Source organism: Mauremys mutica, chromosome 12 (genome assembly GCF_020497125.1).
Source record: "Mauremys mutica isolate MM-2020 ecotype Southern chromosome 12, ASM2049712v1, whole genome shotgun sequence".
NCBI lineage: Eukaryota > Metazoa > Chordata > Testudines > Geoemydidae > Mauremys > Mauremys mutica.
The window spans coordinates 30,680,018-30,706,603 of NC_059083.1; the positions used below are offsets into that span (position 1 = coordinate 30,680,018).

Sequence of the window (26,586 nt, forward strand, 5' to 3'; positions counted from 1 at the left end):
GTTGTTCATTCATAGAATCCCTGGGACTCCTCCTTCCATATGGCTCCCTTCAGAGGCTTTGTGTTTCAGGATGAAGATGCATTTTCCTGGCAATGTCTGGCTCATGTACTCTGTCTGCTTCAAGGCACCTCACCACTGGGATTGCCAGTCTATTAACTTCTGTTAGATGTACAAACTGTGTGCTGTGCATGGTCAGCTCCTTGTCCTTCAAATATTTTTGAAAACGTGACTCAGTAATCGTGGTGACTTCTGAGCCAGTATCTAACAAACATCTGGTCTTCACCCCTGCTATACATACTTCAGCTGTTAGACAGTCTCCAAATGCTCACTTACAGAAGTCACTAGATATGCTGGCGCTGCCCACATTCCTTTCAACACTGTATGTAGAGTGATTTTCCACCGTGGACATGCCTAGGAATCCTTATGCCACTGCTTGGCCTTCTACTGTAGATGGACCACTCATTCCTGGTGCCACACTGGTTTTGAGTGCCTGGGACTCTGCTCTCCTTCTCAGTGAACATTCTCAGCTAGCATGCCCTGGCCTTTCACAAGTGTAACAAATATGCCTTCCCAGCTCATCCTTCAGTGGGGATCTTCGGTGATCCCGGTGCCTTTGGATATTTTGACATACTAATGGGATTTTTTTCTTTCATCAACTCAGTCATCACTTGCAGCATCTCCTCCTGTTGGACTGCCAGTTTTTGGACCCCTTCACTTAAACTTTCCAATGTTATCTGTGTTTTGGGGCAGGACCTTTTCCCCAGTAGTTGCATTCACTAGGCCCCCACTTCTTGTACGGGGGTTTGGCATGAGTTCATAGAACTTCTTACCAGGCTCTTTCTTAAACCTCCTTTTCATTTCATGGCAGCGGGAATCATCCCAGAGCCCCAGCACCAACTGCTCTTTCAGAACCATATCTGGGTCTGGAACTCGTCGAGGGTCTCGCTGCTCCACTTTGCTCATTCTCTCCTGGAGATCATATGCATATGCCCAGACAATTTCACCAGGCCCCTGTTTTCACTCAAAGAAGTCCTTTAGTTGGGTTCCAATAGTATCTGAGTGTGATGTGGTATGGAATATGGGTGACCATTTATAATATTATTGATAACAATATTACAAAAGCACAATAAATCATATACAAGATATGCCATGTAAGGCATCAGTGGAAACGTTATGATTTGCTAAATATGATCATGTTTACAGGTATGTATCATCTTTGGATCATAAGTTAAAGATATGTGTGGTATATTTGTGTCTCAAAATTGTGCTGTGCATCTGGGTGACATGCCCAGGCAGACCAGGCATCAGCACTATCCAGCCTGCTTGATGGTCCATCAAGGGCAATCAGGGGCACAATGAACCAGGGGCTCTGCCTATGAGTCAGCACGATATGTAGGGACATGACTATGGCCAGGAGACTCCAAATACCTTTCCATACCCATGTGCTGGGAGCCTGTGTTTGGGACAACAAATGTACAAGCCACATGGAAAGGGATATAAAAAGGCAGCTACATCTTCTCCATTTTGTCTTCAATCCTGCTTCTCACCTCTGGAGTAATTTCTATACAAACTGATGCTTTGGACAAATGGCTGACAGACCCATCCAAGCTGTGGATGTGTTCCAGAGGGACTTTACAAGTTAGGAAACTCACCAGTGCTGCTAAGAACCTTATATGTGGACTCTGAAGTATGTATGTATGTATCTGATTGCTTTGACCATTTAACAACTCTCTTCTCTTTCTTTCCTTTTCTTTTACAATAAAACCTTTAGTTTTAGATACTAAAGGATTGGCTGGCAGCATGGTATTTTGGGTAAGATTCAAACTAGTATTGATCTGGTAATGTGGCTGGTCTTTTGGGGGAATCAGAAGAACATTTTATAAAGTAAACAGAGTTTTAAGTAACTTCTTACTGTACTGAACCTGTTCACTGATCGGGAGCCAGAGACTGGAATGCAGTAAAGGAGGCTGTGTGATTTCTTTTTTATAGCTTCTTGATAACCAGTGTGGGGGATCAGGAACAGGGTTTAGGGACTGGCTGGTGAATCTAATTATAATGTAAACCACTGGTTTTGGGAGAATCTGGTCTCATTTTTGCAGCCTGCCCTGCCCTTGGCATTTCCAGTATGGGCTGCCCTAGGCACCTCGGGTCACGCTGAGCATCCTACTTCATGTGCTTGCATCCTCTGTGACCCAAGTTGAAGACTCTTTACTGAAAATGTCCTTAGCCATGACCCAGGCCCACTAAAAACTGCAGGAGGGGGAGCAGAGGAGGAAAATTGTGTTATATGAGGTGAGAGGTGGTGTCCAAACAGGCTGGATCCCAAAACACTAGGGTGAAATCCTAAGAGATCTCCATTGACTTCAATGGAGTCAGGATTTCATCTTTTCATCCTTCTCATATTAAAACCAACAATGAGAATCACATCAGAAATATAGTGAAGGCCGGAACAGATCACAGAGCTCAGGTACACAGTGTATATACTCAGGTCACCCTGCCCGTTCATGGGGCACTGAAATAGCTCTGTGGCATATCAAAGTAATATAAGGGGAGTTCTCAGTGACACCTCTATCTGAGCTGGCCTGTCACTTTCTACTATTAATGCCCTTTTCAGTTGCTTGTAACTTTTCCAAATTTCAAATATTCAGGTTGAAAATTTGCATGCCAGGTGTCTGCCTCACGCTGAACCTATTGAATCAGTCATGAATATATTTTTTTAATCTTTAATCTTGTTCTCTTTTTGCTTTGGTGTATTTCACAGCCCAGTTCAGTGTGACCGGTCCTGGTCACCCTGTCACTGCCATTGTGGGTGAGGCCATTGTGTTACCCTGTCACCTGTCTCCCAGGATGAGCGCTGAGAACATAGAGGTGAGATGGTTCCGATCTGAGTTCCTTTCATTTGTCCACCTGTATCAGCATGGGAAGGATCAATACGGGAACCAGATGCCAGACTATCATGGAAGGACAGAGCTTTCGAAAGCTGGCATCACGGATGGAAATGTTTCCTTGCGGATTCTTAATATCAGACGCTCAGATGAAGGACAATACAACTGTTTTGTTCAAGATGGTTCTTTTTATGAAGAAGCCCCATTGGACCTGAAGATAGCAGGTCAGCTGCTCTTGTCTGTATTATCTTAGTCTGGGCTGCAGTTTTTGTTCTTTTCTACTGCAACAACTGTGACTAGCAGCTTGTGAATTATTTTAGAGTAACACAGCGTGACTAGATTTCAGCACACGACCATGTTCATACACTTTGGAAAATATACTGAAAACTTTCCCAACGTTTTATTAAAGACCTCTTCAGAATGGTCAAGAGATTTCCTTCCCCAAAAGAAGTTTTTGGCTGACTTCAAAAGGAGGGAGAGAGAGGAGGGAAAAGACGTCTAGAAAAATATGGCCTGGTTTATACTAGAAAAATAGGTCAGTTTAACTGTCTCTCAGGGGTGTGAAAAATGCACACCCCATGAGTGACAAAACTAAGCTGATCTAAGTCCCCATGCCGGCAGGGCTGGGTCGACAGAAGAATTCTTCTGTCAACCCAGCCACTGCCTCTCAGAGCGGTGTATTACCTATGACACCAGGAGAAGTCCTGACATTGGTGTAAGTAGTGTCTCCACTGAAGCACCACAGTAGTGAAGCTGTGCTGCTGTAGCCTTTCAAGTATGGACAGCCTGTGCTCTTCCAATTTCTCTGCAGTCATTCTGAGGCGAGGCTAAGGTGGGACTGCCAGGTTTATAGGGCCTTCTGATGTGGTCACTACAGGTAGTTAGTTGGGGTGCAGTCAAAATCAGTTGTAGCTTTCTGATTGGCTGAGGCCACATAACGATGGTGGTGAGGGAGGGAGACATTATGTATTTACCGCTAGTGGATGAGTCCGAGCGTTTGTCCCCTGCTGCTCTGACACAGTAACCATGGAGCCAGTTAGATTTATTTATTTATTTAAAAATAGAACAAACAAAATGTTTATCCAATATACTAAAAACTGGCTTTCTGAAAAATTCATATCCCACTAGGTATTTAAATGAAGTGACCAGATTTCCAAATGTGTTCAGTGCTCCATTGTTCTTGGGTAGAGAGGACAATATCTCTCACTTATTCATTGAAATTATTTTAAATATTTGTTCACATCGTTTCCTGTGTTCATGGGTATTGGGAATAAAGAAATTCCAGTGTTCATTTATCCCTTCTACGTGATCAAGTGATCTCTAGTGGGAGTAAGGGATCCACAATCTCTCACTCATTCTTTTAGCTGTTAAGTTGCCCCATTGATTTGTCACACATTTATGTAATTTTCTTCTAGCTTTGGGCTCCAATCCTCTAATCTCTGTGGAGAGTCACCCGGATGGAGGGATCTGGGTGGTTTGTCAGTCGGCTGGGTGGTACCCAGAGCCCAAGGTGCTATGGAGAGATCCCAGTGGGCAAGAATTACCATCTCTGTCTGAAGCAAAATCCCTAGGGGATAGTGGCCTGTTTGAAACAGAAAATTCTATTATTATAAAAGAACGTTCAAACCAGAACCTGTCCTGTTGGATCAGGAACACCGTTCTCAATCAAGAAAAGGAATCAACAGTTTATATAGCAGGTCAGTTACCAGCTAAACCCACACACTTTAATCACCTTAATCAGAAACAAAACAAAACATAGGAAACAAAGAACTGAAGTATCTGTTGTGCATATTTTACAACCTACATAAAAACAAAGAAGTTCAGAAACTGGTACCTTAACAGGTCACAACTCAGGCAATCTGATTGCCTTAATTTTGAAGATTCAGAATTATCAAAGTTTTGGGTTTCATGTAAATTTAATCTTAACTCTGATACTACTGAAAATCTTTCTTAAAAAAAGAGTATGATTTTGAGAAGAAATATTTACCAAACCTTGAAAGAGTTTGTTCCTAAAAACTTAACTTCACCACAGTGATTTTGTGAATTTGTACACTATGGTTTGTTTGCTACCTTTTCAATAAGTGAAATGTCACCAAATTACGTGGGCTTGTTTCCGCTGACATTCAGTGGGAGTTGTGCTCATAACTCACTTTGCCTTTGTTTACACACGCAAGCTGCACTGATTAGCTACTGAGTTATTGATGAAACCCCTTGTCTGAATGCTCTTATTTCAGTTTCAGAGTGTCCCATGTTTTTAGCTTAAGTCAGTTCCTTACTGATTTATACTTAATGGAGAAAGGACACTATTCAGCTGATTTACAATTTAAAGTCTTGTCAATCAGTTTAGTTACATTGGGGCAGTCCTGATACGTGGTCAGCTGTGGAATCAATGTAACGATGACTGCATGAGTGTTACACCAATTTCACTAAAGCAGTGCACAAATCCTGTGTGGAGAAGGCCTTAGGCATGTTTGAAATGCCCACCCTGGTTAGATGATTTAAATGCTTTAAAAACAAGAACGGCAAAAGAAGATGAATCAATTTTCAGCACTTAATGTTTGGATTAATTGCAATTATAATTCATTGAAATAATTGGGGAAATTATTAGTGACTCACTAAAATACTCTTGCAATTTCTGAATGCTGCTGAACAGTGAGGAGCAAATTGTTTGCTGCCATAACTCCACTGAAGTCAGTGCTGTTTTGTGAGCAGAGAATTTGCCCCTGAACTCAATGAAGCTCTGAATACCATGAATCAAACCAGGCCTGTTTATTCACAGGTTAATCAGTGCTAAAGTTGTGTTGGTTGGAGTAATTTTTAAAATCAGGTTTTGGTTTTTTGTGTAGCAGAGAGGGGGTCATGTTTTCACTCCTATCTCACATACGTCCTGCTGGGGACTATTTACATAGTTACGTGCAATAGAGAAAAAAATAGCGTTGTCCCTGTTTCCAAACTAATGCCTATCCCGTGGGGTTTATTTTTCAGATTTCTTTTTCCCGAGGGCGAATCCATGGATGGTGGCTCTGAGTGTGATTCTCCCGGTTTTCCTTGTTTGTTTCATTGGCCTCACTCTTTATCTATTTAAAATGAAAGGTAAACATCATGGCAAAATTTAGTGAAATTAACAAGAAATTTTCTTCTAATAAATGAAAAAGGGAAGAATGAAATTTTACACTAGGCCAAGCAGGGGAAGCACCGACCTGCACTGTGCTCCCCTCAGCAGCACAGGGAAGGAAACGTTACTAAGGTTCCCATTTGCTCCAGGAGGCAGTGATCTGCACCAGCCCTTTACAGGCACAGAATATTTCTCCCCCAGAACTGCCTCAGTTAAGCTGAATGGAGCATTTGGGGAAGGTGTGGAGGGAAGATTGATCCAAAACCTTCTCCACGCGTCACTCTTTTCTGACCACTTCCCACCCAGCTGTGCAGTTATTCCCTCCTCGGTCCCCATGGACTGTGGGAATTAGTTAATGTCTCTTTCCCTCCTCTGAGGCCTGGTCTACACTAGGACTTTAATTCGAATTTAGCAGCGTTAATTCGAATTAACCGCGCACCCGTCCACACCAGGAAGCCATTTAATTCGACCTAGAGGGCTCTTTAGTTCGAATTCGGTACTCCACCCCGACAGGTGGAGTAACGCTAAATTCGACATGGCTAGCTCGAATTAGGCTAGGTGTGGATGCAAATCGAACTTACTAGCTCCGGGAGCTATCCCACACTGCACCACTCTGTTGACACTCTGGACAGCAGTCCGAGCTTGGATGCTCTGACCAGCCACACAGGAAAAGTCCCGGGAAAATTTGAATTCCTTTTCCTGTCTGGCCAGTTAGAATCTCATTTCGTGGTTGGACATCGGGGCGAGCTCAGCAGCACCGGCAGCGATGCAGAGCTCTCCAGCAGAGGAGTTCATGTAATCTCTGAATAGAAAGAGGGACCCAGCATAGACTGACCGGGAACTCTTGGATCTGATCGGTGTGTGGGGCGAGGAGTCTGTGCTTTCGGAGCTGCGCTCCAACAAACGGAATGCAAAGACCTACGAGAAGGTCTCCAAAGCCATGAGAGACAGAAGATACAGGCGGGATGCAACGCAGCGCCGCGTGAAAATCAAGGACCCCAGACAAGGCTACCAAAAAATCAAAGCAGCAAACGGACGCTACAGAGCCTGCCACCACTGCCCCACCAGTGACCATGGACTCTGACGATGGGACAGTGTCGACGGCCAGTTCCTCGGCGATGTTCGCGGACGGTGAAGATGAGGAAGGGTTTGTGGAGGACGAGGCAGGCGACAGCGCTTACAACGCTGGTTTCCCCGATAGCCAGGATCTCTTCATCACCGTCACGGAGATCCCCTACCAACCGTCCCCGGCCATTAACCCGGATCCTGAATCAGGGGAAGGAGCAGTCGGTAAGTGCTTTAACCATGTAAACTTTTATTCTTAATATAACAGGAATGTGAAGTATGTGAAAAGGAGGTCTCTCTATATATGGGGATAGAACAGAAATCCTCCTGGGAGATCTCCACGAAGCTCTCCTGGAGGTAATCGAAAAGCCTCCGCAGGAGGTTCCTGGGGAGAGCTGCCTTATTGGGTGCTCCGTGGTAGCACACTTTTCCGCGCGAGGCTTTCATGAGGTACTCAGGGAGCATTGCCTCCCCGAGCACGGCTGCACAGGGCCCTGGTTTGTGCTGGCTTTCACGCAGCATGCGCTCTCTATCTCCTTCAGTGACCGTCCTCAGGGTGATCTCGCTCGGAGACTCCTGCATCTAATTAGGGGAATTACTGTAATGTTACGCCTGGTCCAAAGTATTTTTAAAAAATCTCCGGACAGACGGCATAGCAGAGACTCAGCACGCTGCTGCGTGACGAGCGTAACGGAAACCCAAAGAATCAAATGGACGCTCATGGAGGGAGGGGGGACTGAGGACTCAAGGTATCCCACAGTTCCTGCTGTCTCCGAAAAGCATTTGCATTCTTGGCTGAGCTCCAAATGCTTCTAGGGTCAAAAACAGTGTCCGCGGTGGGTCAGGGCATAGCTAGGCAATTTACGCAGCCCCCCCACCCCCAGAAGTGAAAGGGAAAACAATCCTCTCTTGACTCTTTTACATGTCACCCTATCTTTACTGAATGCTGCAGATAGACGCGATGGTGCAGCACTCAACACCAACATCCTTGCTCCCCGCACGCTATGGATGGCTGATGGTACAATATGGCTGGTATCCGTCCTCATCATCAGCCTATTGGCACATGGGGCAGTGCAAAAGGACTGGTAACCATGCCGACTAGCATCTGTCAGGTCCCCCAATGTCAGGTGAACCTAATTTTTCATGGTAGATGGTGCAGTATGGCTGGTAACCGTCTTCATCATAGCAACAGGGGGCTGAGCTTCATCAGCCCCCACCCTTCATGTGTAAAGAAAAAATTCAAAGCCCCTGGACTAGCAGCAGGATGCTGGGCTCCTCTTCTCCACACTCCTTAATGTCCTATCTGGACTACCATAGCAACTGGAGGCTGCCTTCCACTCATTTCTCACTAACAAGTCACTGTGTCTTATTCCTGCATTCTTTATTACTTCATCACACAAGTGGGGGGACAATGCTATGGTAGCCCAGGAAGGTTGGGGGAAGAATGGAATGAACAGGTGGGGTTGTTGCAGGAGCACCCCCTGTGAATAGCATACAGCTCATAATCTATGCAGGATCTGACACAGAGCAGCTGTGCTCTCTGGTTCTCTGATACAGTGGTTCTCTAGTACACTTGCCCATATTCTAGGCAGGACTGATTCTATTTTTAGATACCAAAAAGGAGGGATTGACTCAGGGAGTCATTCCCAATTTTGGCTTTTGCGCCCCTGGCTAAGAGCAGCCAGGGGCACTTATGACAGCAGCAAATGGTGCAGTGCAAAAGGACTGGTAACCATGACCATCTTATTACCAATTTATGGTATGGTAGATGGTACAGTATGGCTGGTAACCATCTCTGCTGTCATGCAAAAGCAAAAGCATGCTGCTGTGTAGCGCTGCTGGACCGCCTCTGTCAGCGGCATCTAGTACACATACGGTGACAGGCACAAAAGGCAAAACAGGCTCCATGGTTTCCACGCTGTGGCGTCTGCCAGGGCAATCCAGGGAAAATGGGCTTGAAATGATTGTCTGCTGTAGCTTTCCCGGAGGAAGGGATGACTGATGACATTTACCCAGAACCACCCGCTACAATGATTTTTGCCCCATCAGTCACTGGGATCTCAACCCAGAATTCACAGAGACAGACTAGACTGTGTTCATTGTTCGCAAAAATTTATCTTTGCAAGGAATTCACTCCCTTTTTCCCATCACACAGCTTCGACTGTCTCCAGACCTGCCACAGCATCCCCCTCACAGAGGCTGGCAAAGATTAGGCGGCGAAAGAAAAAGACACGGGACGAGATGTTCGCTGAACTTATGGGCTGCTCCCGAGCCGAGGCGGACCAGCAGAGCCAGTGGAGGGAGACCCTCTCTCTGTACCAGCGCTCCAACAGCGAATGGGAGGAGAGGTGGTGTGAGGAAGACAAGTGGGCGACTCAAACGCTGCTTGGACTAATGAGGGAGCAAACGGACATGCTCCTGCGCCTTGTGCATGTTCTGCAGGACCTCAGGCAGGAGGACAGAGCCCCCCTGCAGTGTATCTGCAACCGCCCTCCCCCGCCACAAAGTCCCATACCCCCCTCACCCAAAATAACCAGAAGGAGGGGCGCCAGAGGCCGTGTAAACTGTCACTGCACCCCAGCAGAGTGCTCAAGTACCCAAAAGCTCTCATTCCCTAAATTTTGAGAAGTCCTTTCCTTCCCGCCTCACCCAAGCCCCCATCCCAGTTTCATCCCCTAACTGTCTAGTTGATAATAAAAAATACTTTTCTGTTAATTACTGTTTCCGTCATGTTCTTTTAGAGGAGACTGTGTTTGAAGGGGGGGAAGGGGGTTGGTAATTTGACAGTACAATCACCTTTACCAGGGTACAGACATGGGAGCAGGATCAGCAGCAGGTCACACACACACTGCAGTCAGTACGCACCCTGGTCGGTATGGGAGGTGGTTTGCAGGTTCTGTGTGGGTGGAGGGGTACGTGACTTTGTAGCGGGGCAGGGGGGTTACAGATCTCATGCAACGGTCCCTGTCCTGGACCACAGAGCCACGCAGCAGAGGAATCTGTATCCGTCCTCCCCCGCCAAAAGGCCACATAGCCCCTGCACACAGAGTCCCAAAAAGGAGGGATGGCAGGCTCCGTTGAAACATCCAGTCCGGCACTGCAGACCGCTCTGGGAGCAGGAGCCTGTCATTCCTCGAGTTTACAGGCGGTCTTTACATCACTGCACACCCTACCCAGCACAGTCCGTGTCCCAGTTTCAACCCTGTAACGCAAAGTCATCAATAAAGAAACCTTTGTAAAGTTACAGTGGAACATGTATTTTATTTTTAAACGTGTGTTGGAAGTTGGGGAAGCGGGGTGGGCGGGGTATGTAACTGCAGATGATAGTCAACAGTCACTTGGTAAAGAAACGGGCAGGTTCAGCTTCTCTGTAAAGAAACTGAACAGTCACAGGTCACGCTGCTCACTGCTCGCTGGTACTTGAAGAGTTCCTTGTCGCTGTGCAAGGCGCCTGCACAGAGCTTCACGAGCCAGGGCATTAGCGGGTAGGCTGGGTCCCCGACGATCACTATAGGCATCTGCACATCCCCAAGACTTATTTTGTGGTCCGGGAAGAAACTACCTTCCTGCAGGCATCTAAACAGACCACAGTTCCTGAAAACACGCACGTCATGAACTTTGCCTGGCCACCCGACGTTGATGTTGGTAAAACGTCCCCCATGGTCCACCAGTGCTCGCAGCACCATTGAAAAGTAGCCCTATTTCTCAGCAGCTGACTGTGGAAGAGGTGGACGATAAGGTGCGAGGAGTTGACAACGGCCATAACTGCAGCGGGATCCGTGCTCAAAGTGCTGTGGCGCCCGTGCTGTCACTGAGCAGAAAAGTGCACGAACAGATTGCCCGCAGGCGCTTTCAGGGAGGGAGGGAGGGAGGGCGTGACTGACGGTTCAATGATGACAGTTACCCAAAACCACCCTCGACACATTTTTCCCCCCAGCATGCATTGGGGGGAAATCCCAGAATTCCAATGGGCAGCGGGGAGTGTGGGAACTGTGGGATAGCTTCCCACAGTGCACCGCTTCCAAAGTCGACGCTGGCCCCGTTACTGTGGACTCACACAGTCAAACTAGTGTATTTCGTGTGGATACACAACTTTGACTTCATAAGGTCGATTCCACAAATTCGAATTAAGTTGATTCGAAATAGTCTTGTAGTGTAGACATACCCTGAGAAGTAAATATTTTGTACAGAGTTGAGTCCCCATAACGATTGTTGTGATTTTATTTTGGGAGCAGTTGTCTGTGATTTCATTTAATGTTGAAAAGAAATTGGAATGAGACAAAGCCTGGCAAATTTCATCGCAATAGGTAATATTTAAAAAATATACACAGCAGAAAAGAGGGGTCTGAATAGACATGAGCTCTGAGCCTGAACCTGTGTTCTGACAATGGTGAGAAACAATAAGTCAGAGATTAAGGGTATATCTACAGTACAGGATTATTCCGATTTTACAGAAACTGGTATTTGGATACAGATTATATAAAGTCGAGTGCACGCAGCCACACTAAGCACATTAATTCAGGTGTGCATCCATGTACCGAGGCTAGTGTCGATTTCCAGAGCATTGCACTGTGGGTAGCTATCCCGTAGCTATCCCATAGTTCCCACAGTGTCCCCCACCCATTGGAATTCTGGGTTGAGATCCCAATTCATGATGGGGCAAAAACAGTGTCGCGGGTGATTCAGGGTAAATGTCGTCACTCAATCCTTCCTCTGTGAAAGCAACGGCAGACAATCATTTTGCGCCTGTTTACCTGGATTGCCCTGGCAGACGCCATAGCACAGCAACCATGGAGCCTGTTTAGCCTTTTTTTCACTCTCACTGTATGTGTACTGGATGCTGCTGACAAACGCGGTGCTGCAGTGCTACACAGCAGCATTCACTTGCCTTTACAAGTTAGCAGAGATGGTTACCCGTCCTATTGTACCGTCTGCTGCAGTCATGGGTGCTACTAAAGAACCAGAGAGGCAAACAGCCATTCCGGGTCAGAGCCCCAGACATCCCCCAGAAATGATGAGCTGCGTGCAATTCTAGGGGGTGCCCCTGCAACAACCCCACCTGTTGCTTCCCTCCTCCCCCACCCCTCCTGGGCTACCATGGCAGTTATCCCCCCATTTGTGTGATGAAGTAATAAAGAATGCATGAATAAGAAACACTGACTTTATTGAAATAAAATGCGGGGGAGGCAGCCTCCAGCTGCTATGATATTCCAGGCATGACTGAATCTCCAGGAGACAAAGCTTAAAGAAGGGAATGACCGGGAGTCATTTCCATTTTTCCCAAGCCCCTGGCTCACCTCATGGAGGCCAGCCAGGAGCACTCACAGGACGACGATGACAGATACCAGTCCTATTGTACCATCTGCCATCAGGAAGGGAAGGCAATGGGATGCTGCTGTGTAATGCTGCAGCACCACGTCCGCCAGCAGCATCCAGTAGACATACGGTGACATTGAAAAAGGCGAGAAACGATTTTTTTCCCTTTTCTTTCACGGGAGGGATAACGACATATACCCTAAACCACCAGCAACAATGTTTTTGACCCTTCAGGCATTGGGAGCTCAGCCAAGAATGCAAATGGTTTTCGGAGACTGCGGGGACTGTGGGATAGCTTGAGTCCTCAGTCCCCCCTCCCTCCCTCCGTGAGCGTCCATTTGATTCTTAGGCTTTCCATTACACTTGTCACGCAGCACTGAGTTGAGTCCCTGCTGTGGCCTCTGTCTATCATAGCCTTGGAGATTTTTTCAAATGCTTTGGCATTTCGTCTCTTGGAACGGAGCTCTGATAGAACAGATTCATCTCCCCATACAGAAATCAACTTCAATATCTCCCATACGCAGTGATGAGCTGCCAAAATATTAACAACAGGTTCCCTCCTCCTCACCTCACGAGGGGGGTCGTGCCCCATCCAACTCCCCATGTTCTTTGACACACATCCCCGGGCCCCCTCCCCATCCTCCCCCTTCCCTGGCCCCTGACTGCCCCTTGCCGCCCCATCCAACCCCTCCTCTTATTTCTGATGGCCCCCCGGGATCCCTGCCCCATCCAACCACCCCTTCTCTGTCCCTGACTGCCCCCACCACCTCATCCAACCCCTGCTCCTTCCTGACTGCCCCCCCGGGACCCTTGTTCCCATTCAATCCCCCTGTTCCTTGCCCTCTGACTGCCCCCTGACCCCTATCCACACCCCCCACCACCCCGAACACCCCCTCCCTTCTCCCTGCCCCCTTACCACACTGCCTGGAGCCGGGACTGGGTCTGCTCCACTGGGACCACGACCGGTGCCATGGGGCCTAACTCCCCGGGCTGGAGCCGCTCGGCCAGCACCGGGACTGGCGCCGTGGAGCCCGACTCCCCGGGCTGGGCCGGAGCCGCTCAGCCGGCACCGGGACTGGTGCCGCCGTGGGGCCCGACTTCCCGGGCCGGGCTGGAGCCGCTCGGCCAGCACCGGGACCGGGATTGGTGCCGTGGGGCTCCGAGCTGGGCGGGTCAGAGCCACCCGACCGGGACCAGCCCAAGCCGGGGGTGCTTGGCCGGGACTGGGCTGGGGCGCTCGGCCGGGGCCAGGGGGAGCCGGACTGGGTCGCATGCGCCGTCCCCCCCGCCCAGCTTATCTGCCTGCTGCTTGTTACAGGCGTGGGAAGCAGGGGAGGAGAAGGAGGGCGGAGCGTTCAGGGGAGAGGGGGAGGTGAGCTGGGACTGGGAGCCGGGTGAACAGCTGCCCGAGCCTTTGTTAAATTTAAAAGCTTTTTAGAACCAGTTGTTCTGGAACAACCAGTTCTAAAAAGGCTTCTAAATTTAACAACTGGTTCCTGCGAACCGGCTGGAGCTCACCACTGCCCATATGGTCCATGCTGGAACTCTTTTTTGATTCTGGGACTGCATGGTCACCTGTGCTGATCGGCATTCCATGCTGGGCAAACAGGAAATGCAATTCAAAAGTTCACGGGGCTTTTCCTGTCTACCTGGCCAGTGCATCCGAGTTCAGATTTCTGTCCAGAGCAGTCACAATGGTGCACTGTGGGATAGCTCCCGGAGTCCAATACCGTCAAATTGCGGCCACACTAACCCTAATCTGAAATGGCAATACCGATTTCAGCGCTACTCCTCTCATCGAGGAGGATTATGGACATCGGTATTAAGAGCCCTTTATATCAATATAAAGGGCTGTGTTGTGTGGACGGGTGCAGAGTTCATTTGGTTTAACGCTGCTAAATTCGATATAAAGTTGTAGTGTAGACCAGGCCAGAGAAGGGAAAACTTTTTTCTCCTGGTGTTGAGAATATGAAACCCATCAAAGGCTTATGAATTGTATAATCACTGTGCAACTTTCGCGAAATGCAGACCACTGTATAACCGAAGGCAAAAATGCTCCTAATAAGAATTTATATTTATTTTTGTTTATTTTTGATGGAACGGAATATAGAAATCTGTAAATATCATGCTCTCTCCTCCAACAAGTAAAACTTTTGTACAAATTTGTCTCCTCATAAGGGTATTTCTTTGTTTATTTATGAAATTTTTTGGGTGGAGTTTTTTAACCAGAAAAAGATGAAAGCCCCAGTTACTGCATCAGTTAGATCTTTGTCATTGACTTCAATGAGTGTAGGATCAAGCACTGAATGCACAAGTCCTATCGCTAAAACAATCATGCTGATAATTTGAGGGCCAGAAATTCCAGTCTGCACCCCCAGAGCTCCAAGCAAAGCCAATGGGAATGTGAGAGATAATGCAATGAATTGGGCTCTAATGGCTAGATTTTTAAAGGTATATGGTCAGCTAACTCTCACTGAAATCAGTGGGAGTTAGGGTCTGATCTTTCAAGACATTTAGGAGCCTAATTCTATAAGGAATTCAAAACTTCCAGAATTGTAAATAGTCAGTTACAGTTGGACACCTAACACTTGTGTCGCCACATGGTTAATAAAACATGAATGAAATGTTTGGTATTTAGGGGCCAGGCATTCATATCATGAAAACACTCCTTTAAATCTCCATTAACTGAAAATATTCTTAAATAACTTGTATTTAAATCTGTTTGCTTTATTTCGTTTCTATAGGGAAACATCTTGGAGAAATCAGTAAGTTCAATTTTTCTCCACATAGAACCTTTTCCATTAAGTTGTTTGCTGTTTTCTTATGTATGATGATCATGATTATTAAAGAGATCTCAATTTGAAAATCACATGAAATATCAGTGATAATGTATTGATAATGATTCAGTATGTGGGTAAGAAGAAAGCAGAAAGAAAATGTTCTTTGAAATGTATCTTCTCTGAGGGTGAAATCCACATGGTGCTGGAGGCACCATGACATGGGGGACGAGGAGGACTCTGTGCCCTCAAATGTCCTCTTGCCTCATCAGACAAGTAAATAAATTTGGTCCAACGTGGATCTTGTGTGTAATTATATCTGAGGAGGACTCGTTCATTTTTTCATTTAGTGTTAAAAGGAAATTGGGATGAGATTAAGTCTGATAAATTTCACTCCAAAAGGTAATATGAAAAGTTATACACAATGTTCAACTTTCACAAAACTCAGACAACCGTATATCCAAGAGAAAAATGCTCCTAATAATAATTTATATTTATTTCTGTTTTTAGGGAAACGTGATACAGAAATCGGTAAGTGTTGTGCCCTTTTTTCCAACAAGGAAAACTTTGTACAAATTTGTCTCCTCGTGTTTTATTTTTTAAATGAGAAAAACAGGAATGCCCTGATGCTGCACCACTACCATCAATTAGAGCTGTGCCTTTGATTTCAACGAGTGGAGGATCCAACACTAAATACACAAGTCACATCACTAGCAGAATAATGTTGATAATTTTAGGGCCCAATATTACATTCCGTGCACACCAAACGCTCCCAGCAAAGTGAATGGGAACATGTAATCTGCAAGGAACCGCGAATGGGCTCTAAGGACAGCTTTTTAAAGGTATTTGGACACCTAATGCCAATTGAAATCAATGGGACTTAGAAACCTCAATACCTTTTAAAAATCTGGCCGTAATTCCCTAGGGAATTGAAAACTTTCAGAACTAAGTCCATGCAGATAATCAGGGTTTTTTTATGCTTTACTCTAGGGTAGACACAAAATGAGCCCAAACGTCTACACCCCAATTTTACAGGCCCCCACTCCATGTCTTGTGAGCCTAGTTAGCTGACATGGGTCAATTGGGGGTATTCAGTTACTGTGTAGCCACACCCTATAGGACATTGCAGGTCCTCCACGCCCTGCCTATGGGTTGGAAAGAGACTCTTCTCCCCAGACCTCAGTTGTTTCCCTGCCAATAGCCTGGATCAATGGGTTTGTGAATGGGGGCTGTACAACTTCAATGGAATGAAGGGGAGAGTCTCATCTAGTTCTTCAAAATGTGTCCCTGCTTCTGAATCACTTTGCTCTTGCCTGGATTCATCTTAAACCAGCTGCTCTTCATCCCAGAGCCCTGATGTTGCTGCATTTCTAAATCCTTGAAAATAGTCAGTTACTGTTGGACACTTAACTCTAGTGTGGACACATGGTTAGTAAAACATGAATGAAATATTTGATATTTAGGGACCAGGTGTTCATATCATGAAAACACTCCTTTAAATCTCCATTAACGGAAAATATTCTTAACTAACTTGTATTTACATCTGTTTGCTTTATTTCGTTTCTTTAGGGAAACATCTTGGAGAAATCAGTAAGTTCAATTTTTCTCCACATAGAACCTTTTCCATTAAGTTGATTGCTGTTCTGTTATTTATGATGATTATTATTAAAGAGAGATCAATTTGAAAATCACATGAAATATCAGTGATAATGTATTGATAAGTATTCAGTATGTGGGTAAGAGGAAATTAGAAAGAAAATGTTCTTTACAATGTATCTTCTCTGAGGGTGAAATCCACATGGTGCTGGAGGCACCATGACATGGGGGACGAGGAGGACTCTGTGCCCTCAAATGTCCTCTTGCCTCATCTGATGAGTAAATAATTTGGTCCAACATGGATCTTGTGTGTAATTATGTTTGAGGAGGAGTTGTTCATTTTTTCATTTAATTTTTAAAGGAAATTGGGATTAAATTAAGCCTGATATATTCCCCACTGCCGCCCCCTCCCCCCGCAGGTAATATGAAAAGTTATACACAATGTCCAACTTTCACAAAACTCAGACAACCATATATCCAAGAGAAAAATGTTCCTAATCATAATTTATATTTATTTCTGCTGTTTTTTTTAGGGAAACGTGATACAGAAATCGGTAAGTATTGTGCTCTTTTCTCCAACAAGGAAAACTTCATACAAATTTGTCTCCTCATGTTTTGTTTTTTTAAATGAGAAAAACATGAAAGCCCTGATGCTGCACCACTACCATCAATTAGAGCTGTGCCTTGGATTTCAATACGTGTAGGATCCAACACTAACAGAATAATGTTGATAATTTTAGGGCCCAGTATTACAGTCCGTGCATACCGAACGCTCCCAGCAAAGTGAATGGGAACATGTAATCTGCAAGGAACGGGGATTGGGCTCTAAGGGCAGCTTTTTAAAGGTATTTGGACACCGAATGCCCATTGAAATCAATGGGAGTTAGGAACCTAAATACCTTTAAAAATCTGGCCCTAATTCCCTAAGGAATTCAAAACTTTCAGAACTAAGTCCATGCAGATAATCAATTATTTTTTGATACTTTACTCTAGTGTAGGCACAAAATAAGCCCAAACGTCTACACCCCAATTTTACAGGCCCCCAACCCATGTCTTGTGAGCCTAGTTAGCTGACATGGGTCAATTGGGGGTATTCAGTTGCTGTGTAGCCACATCCTATGGGACTTTGCAGGTGCTCCGTGCCCTGCCCATGTTTGTCAGAGGGTGGAGATGGATGGCAGGAGAGAGATCACTTGATCATTACCTGTTAGGTTCACTGCCTCTAGGGCACCTGGCATTGGCCACTGTTGGTAGACAGGATACTGGGTTAGATGGACCTTTGGTCTGACCCGGTATGGCCGTTTTTATGTTCTTATGTTGGAAGGAGACTCTTCTCCCCAGACTTCAGTTGTTTCCCTGACCATAGCCTGGATCAATGGGTTTGTGAGAGATAGGCAAGGCTGCATGATGCGGAGCTGGGGTTGATTCCATCCTTGAAGAGATGCACTTAATTAGCATTTGTTTCTGATTCTATGGGTACGTCTACACTACGGGACTATTCCGAATTTGCATAAACCGGTTTTGTAAAACAGATTTTATAAAATCGAGTGCGCGCGGCCACACTAAACACATTAAATCGGTGGTGTGCGTCCATGGTCCGAGGCTAGCGTCGATTTCTGGAGCGTTGCACTGTGGGTAGCTATTCCCTAGCTATCCCATAGTTCCCGCAGCCTCCCCCGCCCCTTGGAACTTCCGGGTTGAGATCCCAGTGCCTGATGGGGCAAAAATCATTGTCGCGGGTGGTTCTGGGTAAATGTCGTCAGTCACTCCTTCGTCTGGGAAAGCAACGGCAGACAAGCATTTCGCGCCTTTTTCCCCTGGATTGCCCTGGCAGATGCCATAGCATGGCAATCATGGAGCTTTTTTGGCCGTTTGTGACTCTCACCGTATGTGTACTAGATGCCGCTCACACAGGCGATTCAGCAGCGCTACACAGAAGCATGCTTTTGCTTTTGCATGACAGCAGAGATGGTTACTAGCCATATTGCACCATCCAAACCCTTCCATAAATTGGAACTGAGGATGATCATGGCTACCAGTCCTTTTGTACCATTTGCTGCTAGTGCCCCTGGTCAATCAGCCAGGGGCGCAAAAGCCAAGAGTGGTTACTAGCCATATTGTACCTTCCATCGTTTTGTACCATTGGCTGCTGTCATAAGTGCCCCTGGCCAATCAGCCAGGGGCGCAAAAGCAAAAATTGGGAATGACTCCCTGAGTCAATCCCTCCTTTTTGGTATCTAAAAATAGAATCAGTGCTGCCTAATATAGGCAAGTGTGCTAGAGAACCACCTGCTCTGTGTCAGAGCCCGCAGAAATTATTATCTGTATGCTATTCACAGGGGGTGCTCCTGTAACAACCCCACCTGTTGATTCCATTCTTCCCCCAGCCTTTCTTGGCTACCGTAGCATTGTCCCCCCACTTGTGTGATGAATTAATAAAGAATGCAGGAATAAGACACACTGACTTGTTAGTGAGAAATGAGTGGAAGGCAGCCTCCAGCTGCTATGATAGTCCAGACAGGACATTAAGCAGTGTGTAGGAGAGAAGCCCAGCATCCCACTGCTAGTCCAGGGGCAACTGAATCTTTTCTTTACACATGAAGGGTGGGGGCTGATGGAGCTCAGCCCCCTGTTGCTATGATGAGGATGGTTACCAGCCATATTGCACCATCCATCCACCAGAAAAAATTAGGGCCAATAGGCTGATGACGAGGATGGTTACCAGTCCTTTTGTACCATCAGCTGAGGCTGATGATGAGGATGGATTTCCATCTTTTTGCACGATCAGCCGCCCATGACGGGGGGGGGAGCAAGGATGTTGGTGTTGAGTGCTGCACTATCGCGTCTATCTGCAGCATTCAGTAAAGACAGGGTGACATGTAAAAGAGTCAGAGGATTGTTTTACCTTTCGCTTCTGGGGGTGGGTGGGGGGTGGGTGAGTAGATTGCCAAGCTATGCCCTGACCCGCGGGCACTGTGTTTGACCCTAGAAGCATTTGGAGCTCAGCCAAGAATGCAAATAATTTTAGGAGGCTGCAGGAACTGTGGGATAGCTTCAGTCCTCCAGTCCATGCGCATCCATTTGATTCTTTGGCTTTCCGTTACGCTTGTCACGCTGCAGTGCGCTGAGTCCCTGCTATGGCGTCTGTCTGGAGATTTTTAAAAAAGGATTCTGAATTTCATCTTCTGTAACGGAGCGCTGATAGAATGGATAGAACGGATTTGCCTGCCCTTACAGCGATCACATCCGCATGGTCCATGCGGGAGCTCTTTTTTTTATTTTGATTTCGGACTGCATCGCCACCCGTGCTGATCGGAGCTCCACGCTGGGCAAACAGGAAATATTCAAAAGTTCGCGGGGCTTTTCCTGTTTACCTGGCCAGTGCATCCGAGTTGAGAATGCTGTCCAGAGCGGTCAGTGGTGCACCGTGGGATAGCTCCCGGAGGCCAATACCGTCGATTGCGGCCACACTAACCCTATTCCGATATGTTAATACCGATATTAGCGCTACTCCTCTCGTCGGGCAGGAGTACAGAAACCGATTTAAAGAGCCATTAAAATCGATATAAGGTGCCTCCTAGTGTGGACGGTTGTGGCGTTAAATCGATTTTAGGCTCCTAAAACCGATTTAAACGCCTAGTGTAGACCAGGCCTATGTTACCTAGATAATCTTCAAACAGAACTTAGTAAGTGTTTCTATTTCTCGAATGCAGCCTTTTCTGTAGTGTTGAAACTATCTCTGGATCTATTGATCTCTCACCCTTCTGCCAGGTGGAATCGGCAGCACACAGGCTGGGTTCAATGTCAAGAGTTCCTCTTAGCAATGCAAACCAGAAAAAACTTGAGACCCTGCTCAATAATCTGGGAAAATGTAATTCCTGGATCTCTTTAAGGCTTATAGTGGCACAGCTGCACCACTGCAGCTGCCCTGCAATCGGGTCTCCCATGTGGCCGCTCTGTGCCGACCTCCCACCAGCGTAATTAAACCGTCCCCAATGAGTGGCAGTAGCTACGTCACTGTCCACACTGGTACTTTTGTCAGTGAAACTAATGTTGGTCAGGGACATGCTTTTTTCACACCCTGACTGACAAAAGTTTTACTTACAAAAGTGCTGATGTAGACACAGGACAAGAGACAAAATGTCCCACTCACCCACCCTGAGTCTGGGTGTAACAAAAGGAAACTTGTATTACAAGGCAAAAGGACCCCAGCATTGTTCTGGGAAAACACCACGGCCATGATTTGAAAGCATGTAACCCTAAGCGAACACCCACCCCACAGTACATTGGGCAGTGTCCTTTGCCTCAGTTTCCCACCTTGCTGTGTGAAAATCCAATGAGTGAACAACCTGTAACACACCACTGCCCTCTCCCGCCACTGCAGCCCACTCACAGTTGGTTGCTCTTAATCAGGCAAGTTCAGAGGTGCCCTCACATGGCTTCACCTCCCACCCCTGAAAAGCACGTGTGTGGGGGGGAGGGGGGCATTGAGCAAGGCTCCACGTCAACAACTGGCCTGCTGCTGGTGCTGCTATCACTGTCACCACTGCCAGAGGTGCGGATAGCCCCGGAGCTCCCACAGAGAAAATTAGCGGGTGATCTGCACCCAGGGCCGGCTCCAGAGCCCATCGCGCCAAGCGTGCGCGTGGGGCGGCATTTTACCGGGAGGGCGGCAGGCGGCTCCAGCGGACCTTCCGCAGTCATGCCTGCGGGAGGTCCACTGGAGCCGCGGGACCGGCGGACCCTCCGCAGGCACGTCTGCAAGAGGTCCCCCGGAGCCACGGGACCGGGGACCAGCAGCGCGACTCGTGCGGCGTGCCGCCCTGCTTGGGGCGGCGGAATTCGTAGAGCCGCCCCTGTCTGCACCCACCTACAGCCAAGCTCCCCCCTCCCCCCAGCGCATTTCACCTACTGGCAGCCTCGCTGGCCAACTCTTCCCCCTCCCTCCCAATGCCTCCTGCCTGCTGCAAAACAGCTGTTTCAAGGCACTCAGGATACTCTGGGAAGGAGGGGGGGAAGCAGAGATGTGGCACACCTGGGGGAGCAGGTGAGGGAGAAGCAGGGTGGGGCCTGGGACTTGGGGTAGGGGATGGAATGAGGTGGGTTGGGGCAGAACAGTGGTGGGGATTTGGGGAAGGGGGTGGAATTGGAGGGCGGAGCAGGGATGGGAAGAGGTGGGGTAGGGATGGAGACTCTCCATGGGGTCCAATCAGCTCTGGCTTTAAACACAGGAGAGGGGAGGCGAAGGTCAAATGGTACCTAGGGATCTCGAAGGGGAATTCATAGCATCAGGCAGGAACACCTGTCCCCACCCGCTCTGATTTTCACTGGGTTTTGGCATCTCTATCCCCTGCTTAGCCAGTGAGCTTTAATTTAGGGTGTCACTGTGACATACCCAGGGTACAATCCAGACTAAGGGGTGGCTGTGTCACCCCCGCCCTGCAACCTGGGTGCCCCATACAATGCTCTGCCTCTGTAGCCTCCTACCTGGACATCTCACAAACAGCCTCCCCTGGGGCTGGATTCTTTAATTGATTTGCAGATTAAAACCAAGGCCTTAAACTGGCCTCAGAAGGGGACTGGGAGCCAGTGAAGGGACTGGAACATGGGCCTGATGTGTCACTGTGGCCTAAGCCCTGGAGAAGGCCGGCAGCTGCATTAGGTACCAGCTGGAGCCTTCACACTCAGCTGTGGATTCAGTGATCTGCAGTAACCCAGCCTGGCAGCGGCAGAGGCAGGGATCACTGTGGCCAGACCCTTGCCCACAGGAAGATGCAGAGTTTCCTAGTGAGCTGAGCTGTTTAGACACTGATGCTACCTGGTCACCTAGACCTAGTGAAGGGTCACATAGGACCCGAGTCTTTGCACCTTAACTTTGGTGAATGGGGCTGTAGAAATTCAATGGAATGAAGGGGGGAGTCTCATCTAGTTCTTCAAAATGTGTCCCTGCTTCTGAATCACTTTGCTCTTGCCTGGGTTCAGCTTAAACCAGCTGCTCTTCATCCCAGAGCCCTGGTGTTGCTGCATTTGCTCAGCTGAGTTCTCATCCCTCTCTCTGTATTTGGTTTCAGACTGGAGAAGAAACATCGTCTGCCCAGGTAACTATTGCATCGATATCCAAAGCTCCCCTGCCCTGAGATTTCCCATCTCTTTTTCTCATGCAGTTAACATTTTGCACTAGCTCTTTGAGGCAGGGATGGCTCTGGACTAAGGTGAAAAGACACAAAGGTTTGTGTGGCCAACAGTGTGATTTTGGGTGTCTGAGTTTGTTTGTGCACACTAGCAGCTCAGGGGATTCTCAGCGAGATGCTGTTAGAGGCCCTGATGGGGCTGGAGGCTCAGGGAGCATGGCCGACTCTAGGTTTTTTGCCACCCCAAGCAAAAAAAAATTTGGCTACCCCCCTCCCCAGCTCTGGGCTCTCCCCCCCCCAACCAGTGCCCTCCCCCTGCCGCCCCAGCCCTGGGCTGCCCCCCCAAACGTGACCACCTCGTTCACCACAGCAATCCCTGTTTACACTTGCAGTGGGGATCAAACCGTTTCTCCTATTTTTATTTCACTTCAGTATAAATCTCGCCCCCGCAAAACCCCATCTTTAGTGCTCCAAATGCACATGGAAGGCATAGGGACTAACCCTCAAACCTTGTACCCGGAAAGGGATGGGGATCTAGTAAAGAGGGTTCAGGCAGAGGATCAGCTATGGGGGCACTTGGGAGCGCTACACTGGCAGAGAAGTGGGGTGTGATGTACTCGTGGAGGAGGAGAGGGTGTATCAGGAGGGTTGCGGACGAAGAGGGGAAGTGGGGAGGTGCGGGGGAGGAGAGGGTTGGGGGAGGGTACAAGCAGGGCCGGTGCAACCATTTAGGCAACCTAGGCAGTCACCTAGGGTGCTAGGATTTGGGGGGGGGGGGGGCATTTTCTTTGGCAGTGACCGCGGTGGCCGGATCTTCAGCCGCCCCAGTCGCCGCAGGCATTTAGGCGGAGGGACCTGGGGCAGAGGAGCGTGGGGAAGGCCGCCTGCAGCAAGTGTGGGGGGGGGTAGCACGCAGAGGAACTCCTTGCCTGAGCTCACCCCTGCCCTGCCTCCTCCTCAAGCACGCCGTGGCTGCTTCACTTCTCCATCTCCCAGGCTTGCGGCGTCTAAGCTGATTGGCGCCGCAAGCCTGGGAGGCGGGAGAAGTGAAGCAGTGACGGCGTGCTTGGGGTGCTCGTGCATGGAGCAGGGGTGAGCTGGGGCGGGGGTGCCTCAGGGCGGAGGGTGAGGGATGGGGAGCTGCCGCAGGGGGGCGCTTCTGGGCAGTGGGGGGGAGCTGCCACGGAGAGGGGGCTCAGGGCAGGGGCTCAGGGATGGGGGAGGCAGCAAGGTGGAAGTTTTGCCTAGAGCGCGAAAAATCCTTGCACTGGCCCTGCCGCCAGAGTCCTGGGTGGCGGGTTAGTCAGCACTGCTGGGTTGGGTGAGGGAAACTATCCCTCAATTCTGTTTTTCTGAATTATTCTCAATTCAGCCCTGCTCCCATCCCTTTCAAAATTCCCCTTCATGCCTCCGGCCTCCCACTGAATTCTGGGGGAGACTGGCCAGCGACATGAATGGCAGCCGGACCAGGTCTTTGGTAGCAGGCTGGCAATGTGACTTCAGAGTGTCAGAAGGGAAAGGCTTATTTATTATTAATAATTATAAAAGTGATAGAAATTCTGCTAAGGAAAAAAGAGTCTGTTAAAATTGTAGCCGCTGACAGAGAAATGCTCACACGTGTATTTGGGGATTGTTTACTTTATGCTGAAATCTAGAACATATCTTTTCCCCAGTGTAACATTTTATACACATAAGGAGTCACTCAGTCACTCCCAGAAGACTGGACATTTTCAGACTGTCGGGTTTGGTTTGGGCCCCCCCGTGCCACCCCATCCCCCTTGGCGTGATGGTGCGTGTGAGGTCATGCTGCCTGGGGGATGCCATTTTTCAGAGATGGAGGGGGTGGAGTGATGTCCCCCATCCAGCACTGGACAAAATCACATCCATTTTAGACCTGGTGCTGGACAGTGGACAAACCTCTCAAACAGAGGCCTCTCTATTTTAATCCCAGACGAGTGCCTCCCTCTCTACAATGCTAATTTCTGTTAATGTGCTTGTTCAGATGAGCTCTCATCTCTGATTCTGTGTTTCCAGGGCTGGGAAGTTCTGCGCCACCTGTACAAGAAGGTAACTGAAGTTCAGATTCTATCAATGTGCCAGTCTCAGTGGCTGTTAGAACGTTTTGCTTCTTTCCCCTGACTGTGGCCATGAGAGGGGAGTTGGTTGCTCAGGGCAGAGCTCACAAGCATCCTGCATTTCACAGCACGGGAGGGGAGGGAGTTTGTGTAGCCATGGCCTGATGTACAGCAGTAAATCCAGACACTATTGTGTCTACTCCTCCTGCCCCTCCTCTGCCTTCATGTGCAGCGTGACGTGAAGAGCTTTCTGGGCACATTGCCCAGCCTGGCTGCACAGCCACTGACGTGTGCCAGCCCCTAGCACAGGGCCAAAGACACAGCTCCTTCTCCCCCCAGCTCCCCGCCACGGGCTGTGGAACAGGAGCAAACTGAATTCTGGGTCTGTTAAATGCCCAGTAACTGAGGATTAACAATTCAGAGGTTGGAAACCGAGGAAATGATGTGCAAATGCTAAAATTCAGAGACCAGAGAGAGAAACACAGAGATTTCAAATGACAAAACAGGGAGGTGAGGAAATAAAATATGCCCAGTGACAAGAACCCTGGTGCTAGAGCACAGGGAGAGCCCAGGGGGAAAGTCATGAGAGTGCAAAGAGGGAGATACATCGGGATTGGGAAGGGCCCAGAAGACTGAGGGATGGGGCAGCGTTTGGAAGGGGCTGGAGGGCCGGCAGTGCCTGGCAGGAACAGGAGGGTGGGGAGAGCAGCAGGCCCTCAGCTGAATGGGGCTGGTGCGGAGGCTGTAGGAGTGGGGGAAGGTGGAAGGGCCTGGAGGTTTGGTGACAGTGGCTGTTTGGAGGGAACAGGCAGGGAGTTGCTGTTTTCTCACTCAGTCACAGCAAACTCTCTATAACCCTCTCCTGCCCCATCTCCTCCTCATCCAATACTGTTTTCTCTGGGATCCCTTCTGTCACATCTCCATTCACCTCTCTGCTTGCTCTCCCTCCTACCCCTCCTGCTCCTTCTCCCGCAACACTCCTCTTGCTCTCACGTAGGCTGAGGGTGCAGGGATGGGTGGCATCTGTTCTCTCCCCACAGCGATGATCTCTCTCAGCTGGGAATATGGGGTTTAAAATGGGAATCTGGAGGGAGAGGTGAGGCGGGTCAGTGAGCACTGAGCAGAGGGAGCTCAGTTTTTCACCACTATGTTGCCCCCCATCCCCCTGACATGTGGGTCTCTAGTCCCCTCCCTGGAGAGATGTGCAGCAGGACAGGAAAGAGCCTGAGTCCCAGACCTGGCTCAAGTGACCCTTTTGCTGCAGGGCCCATCTCTGCCAGGGTCGGACTCTCCCCTGCACTGTGCTGACATCTCAGAGCTGCTCCCCATTCCGAGCTGACCAGTAAATCCTGCAGGAAGGAGATTCAGAGTCACTCCCCAGCTGGGGCAGATTCTGTCACTGACACCGTCAAAGCCTCCCCCAGGGCTGAGCTCTGCCCCTAACGCTCTGATTCTCTTCCTCCAGCAAATGTGACTCTGGATCCAGACACGGCTCATCCCCATCTCATCCTGTCTGAGGGTGGGAAAAGTGTGAGTTGTGGAGACACACGGCAGGATCTGCCCGAGAACCCTGACAGATTTGACTGTTGGACCGGTGTGCTACGGGCGGGTATGGAGGACCGGTAA

At 48.5% G+C, this 26,586-nt stretch overlaps 1 protein-coding gene across 1 annotated transcript; it reads left to right on the forward strand.

Moving 5' to 3' along the window:
* The first annotated feature begins 1,187 nt into the window (after positions 1 to 1,187).
* Positions 1,188 to 26,586, forward strand: LOC123346667 (butyrophilin subfamily 1 member A1-like). The gene is made up of 10 exons (XM_044984142.1): positions 1,188 to 1,203; positions 2,762 to 3,109; positions 4,301 to 4,582; positions 15,126 to 15,146; positions 15,669 to 15,689; positions 16,728 to 16,748; positions 17,288 to 17,308; positions 22,826 to 22,852; positions 24,920 to 24,952; positions 26,426 to 26,586. Exons 1-10 carry the CDS (start codon positions 1,188 to 1,190, stop codon positions 26,584 to 26,586), a joined length of 951 nt encoding a protein of 316 aa, XP_044840077.1.

What these genes read in the sequence shown, in the direction of transcription:
- LOC123346667 (XM_044984142.1), top strand. An exon ending in ATCAACAGTTTATATAGCAG is followed by an intron (nt 4,583 to 15,125) that starts GTCAGTTACCAG and finishes TCGTTTCTATAG; the next exon opens with GGAAACATCTTGGAGAAATC. An exon ending in AAGAAACATCGTCTGCCCAG is followed by an intron (nt 22,853 to 24,919) that starts GTAACTATTGCA and finishes CTGTGTTTCCAG; the next exon opens with GGCTGGGAAGTTCTGCGCCA.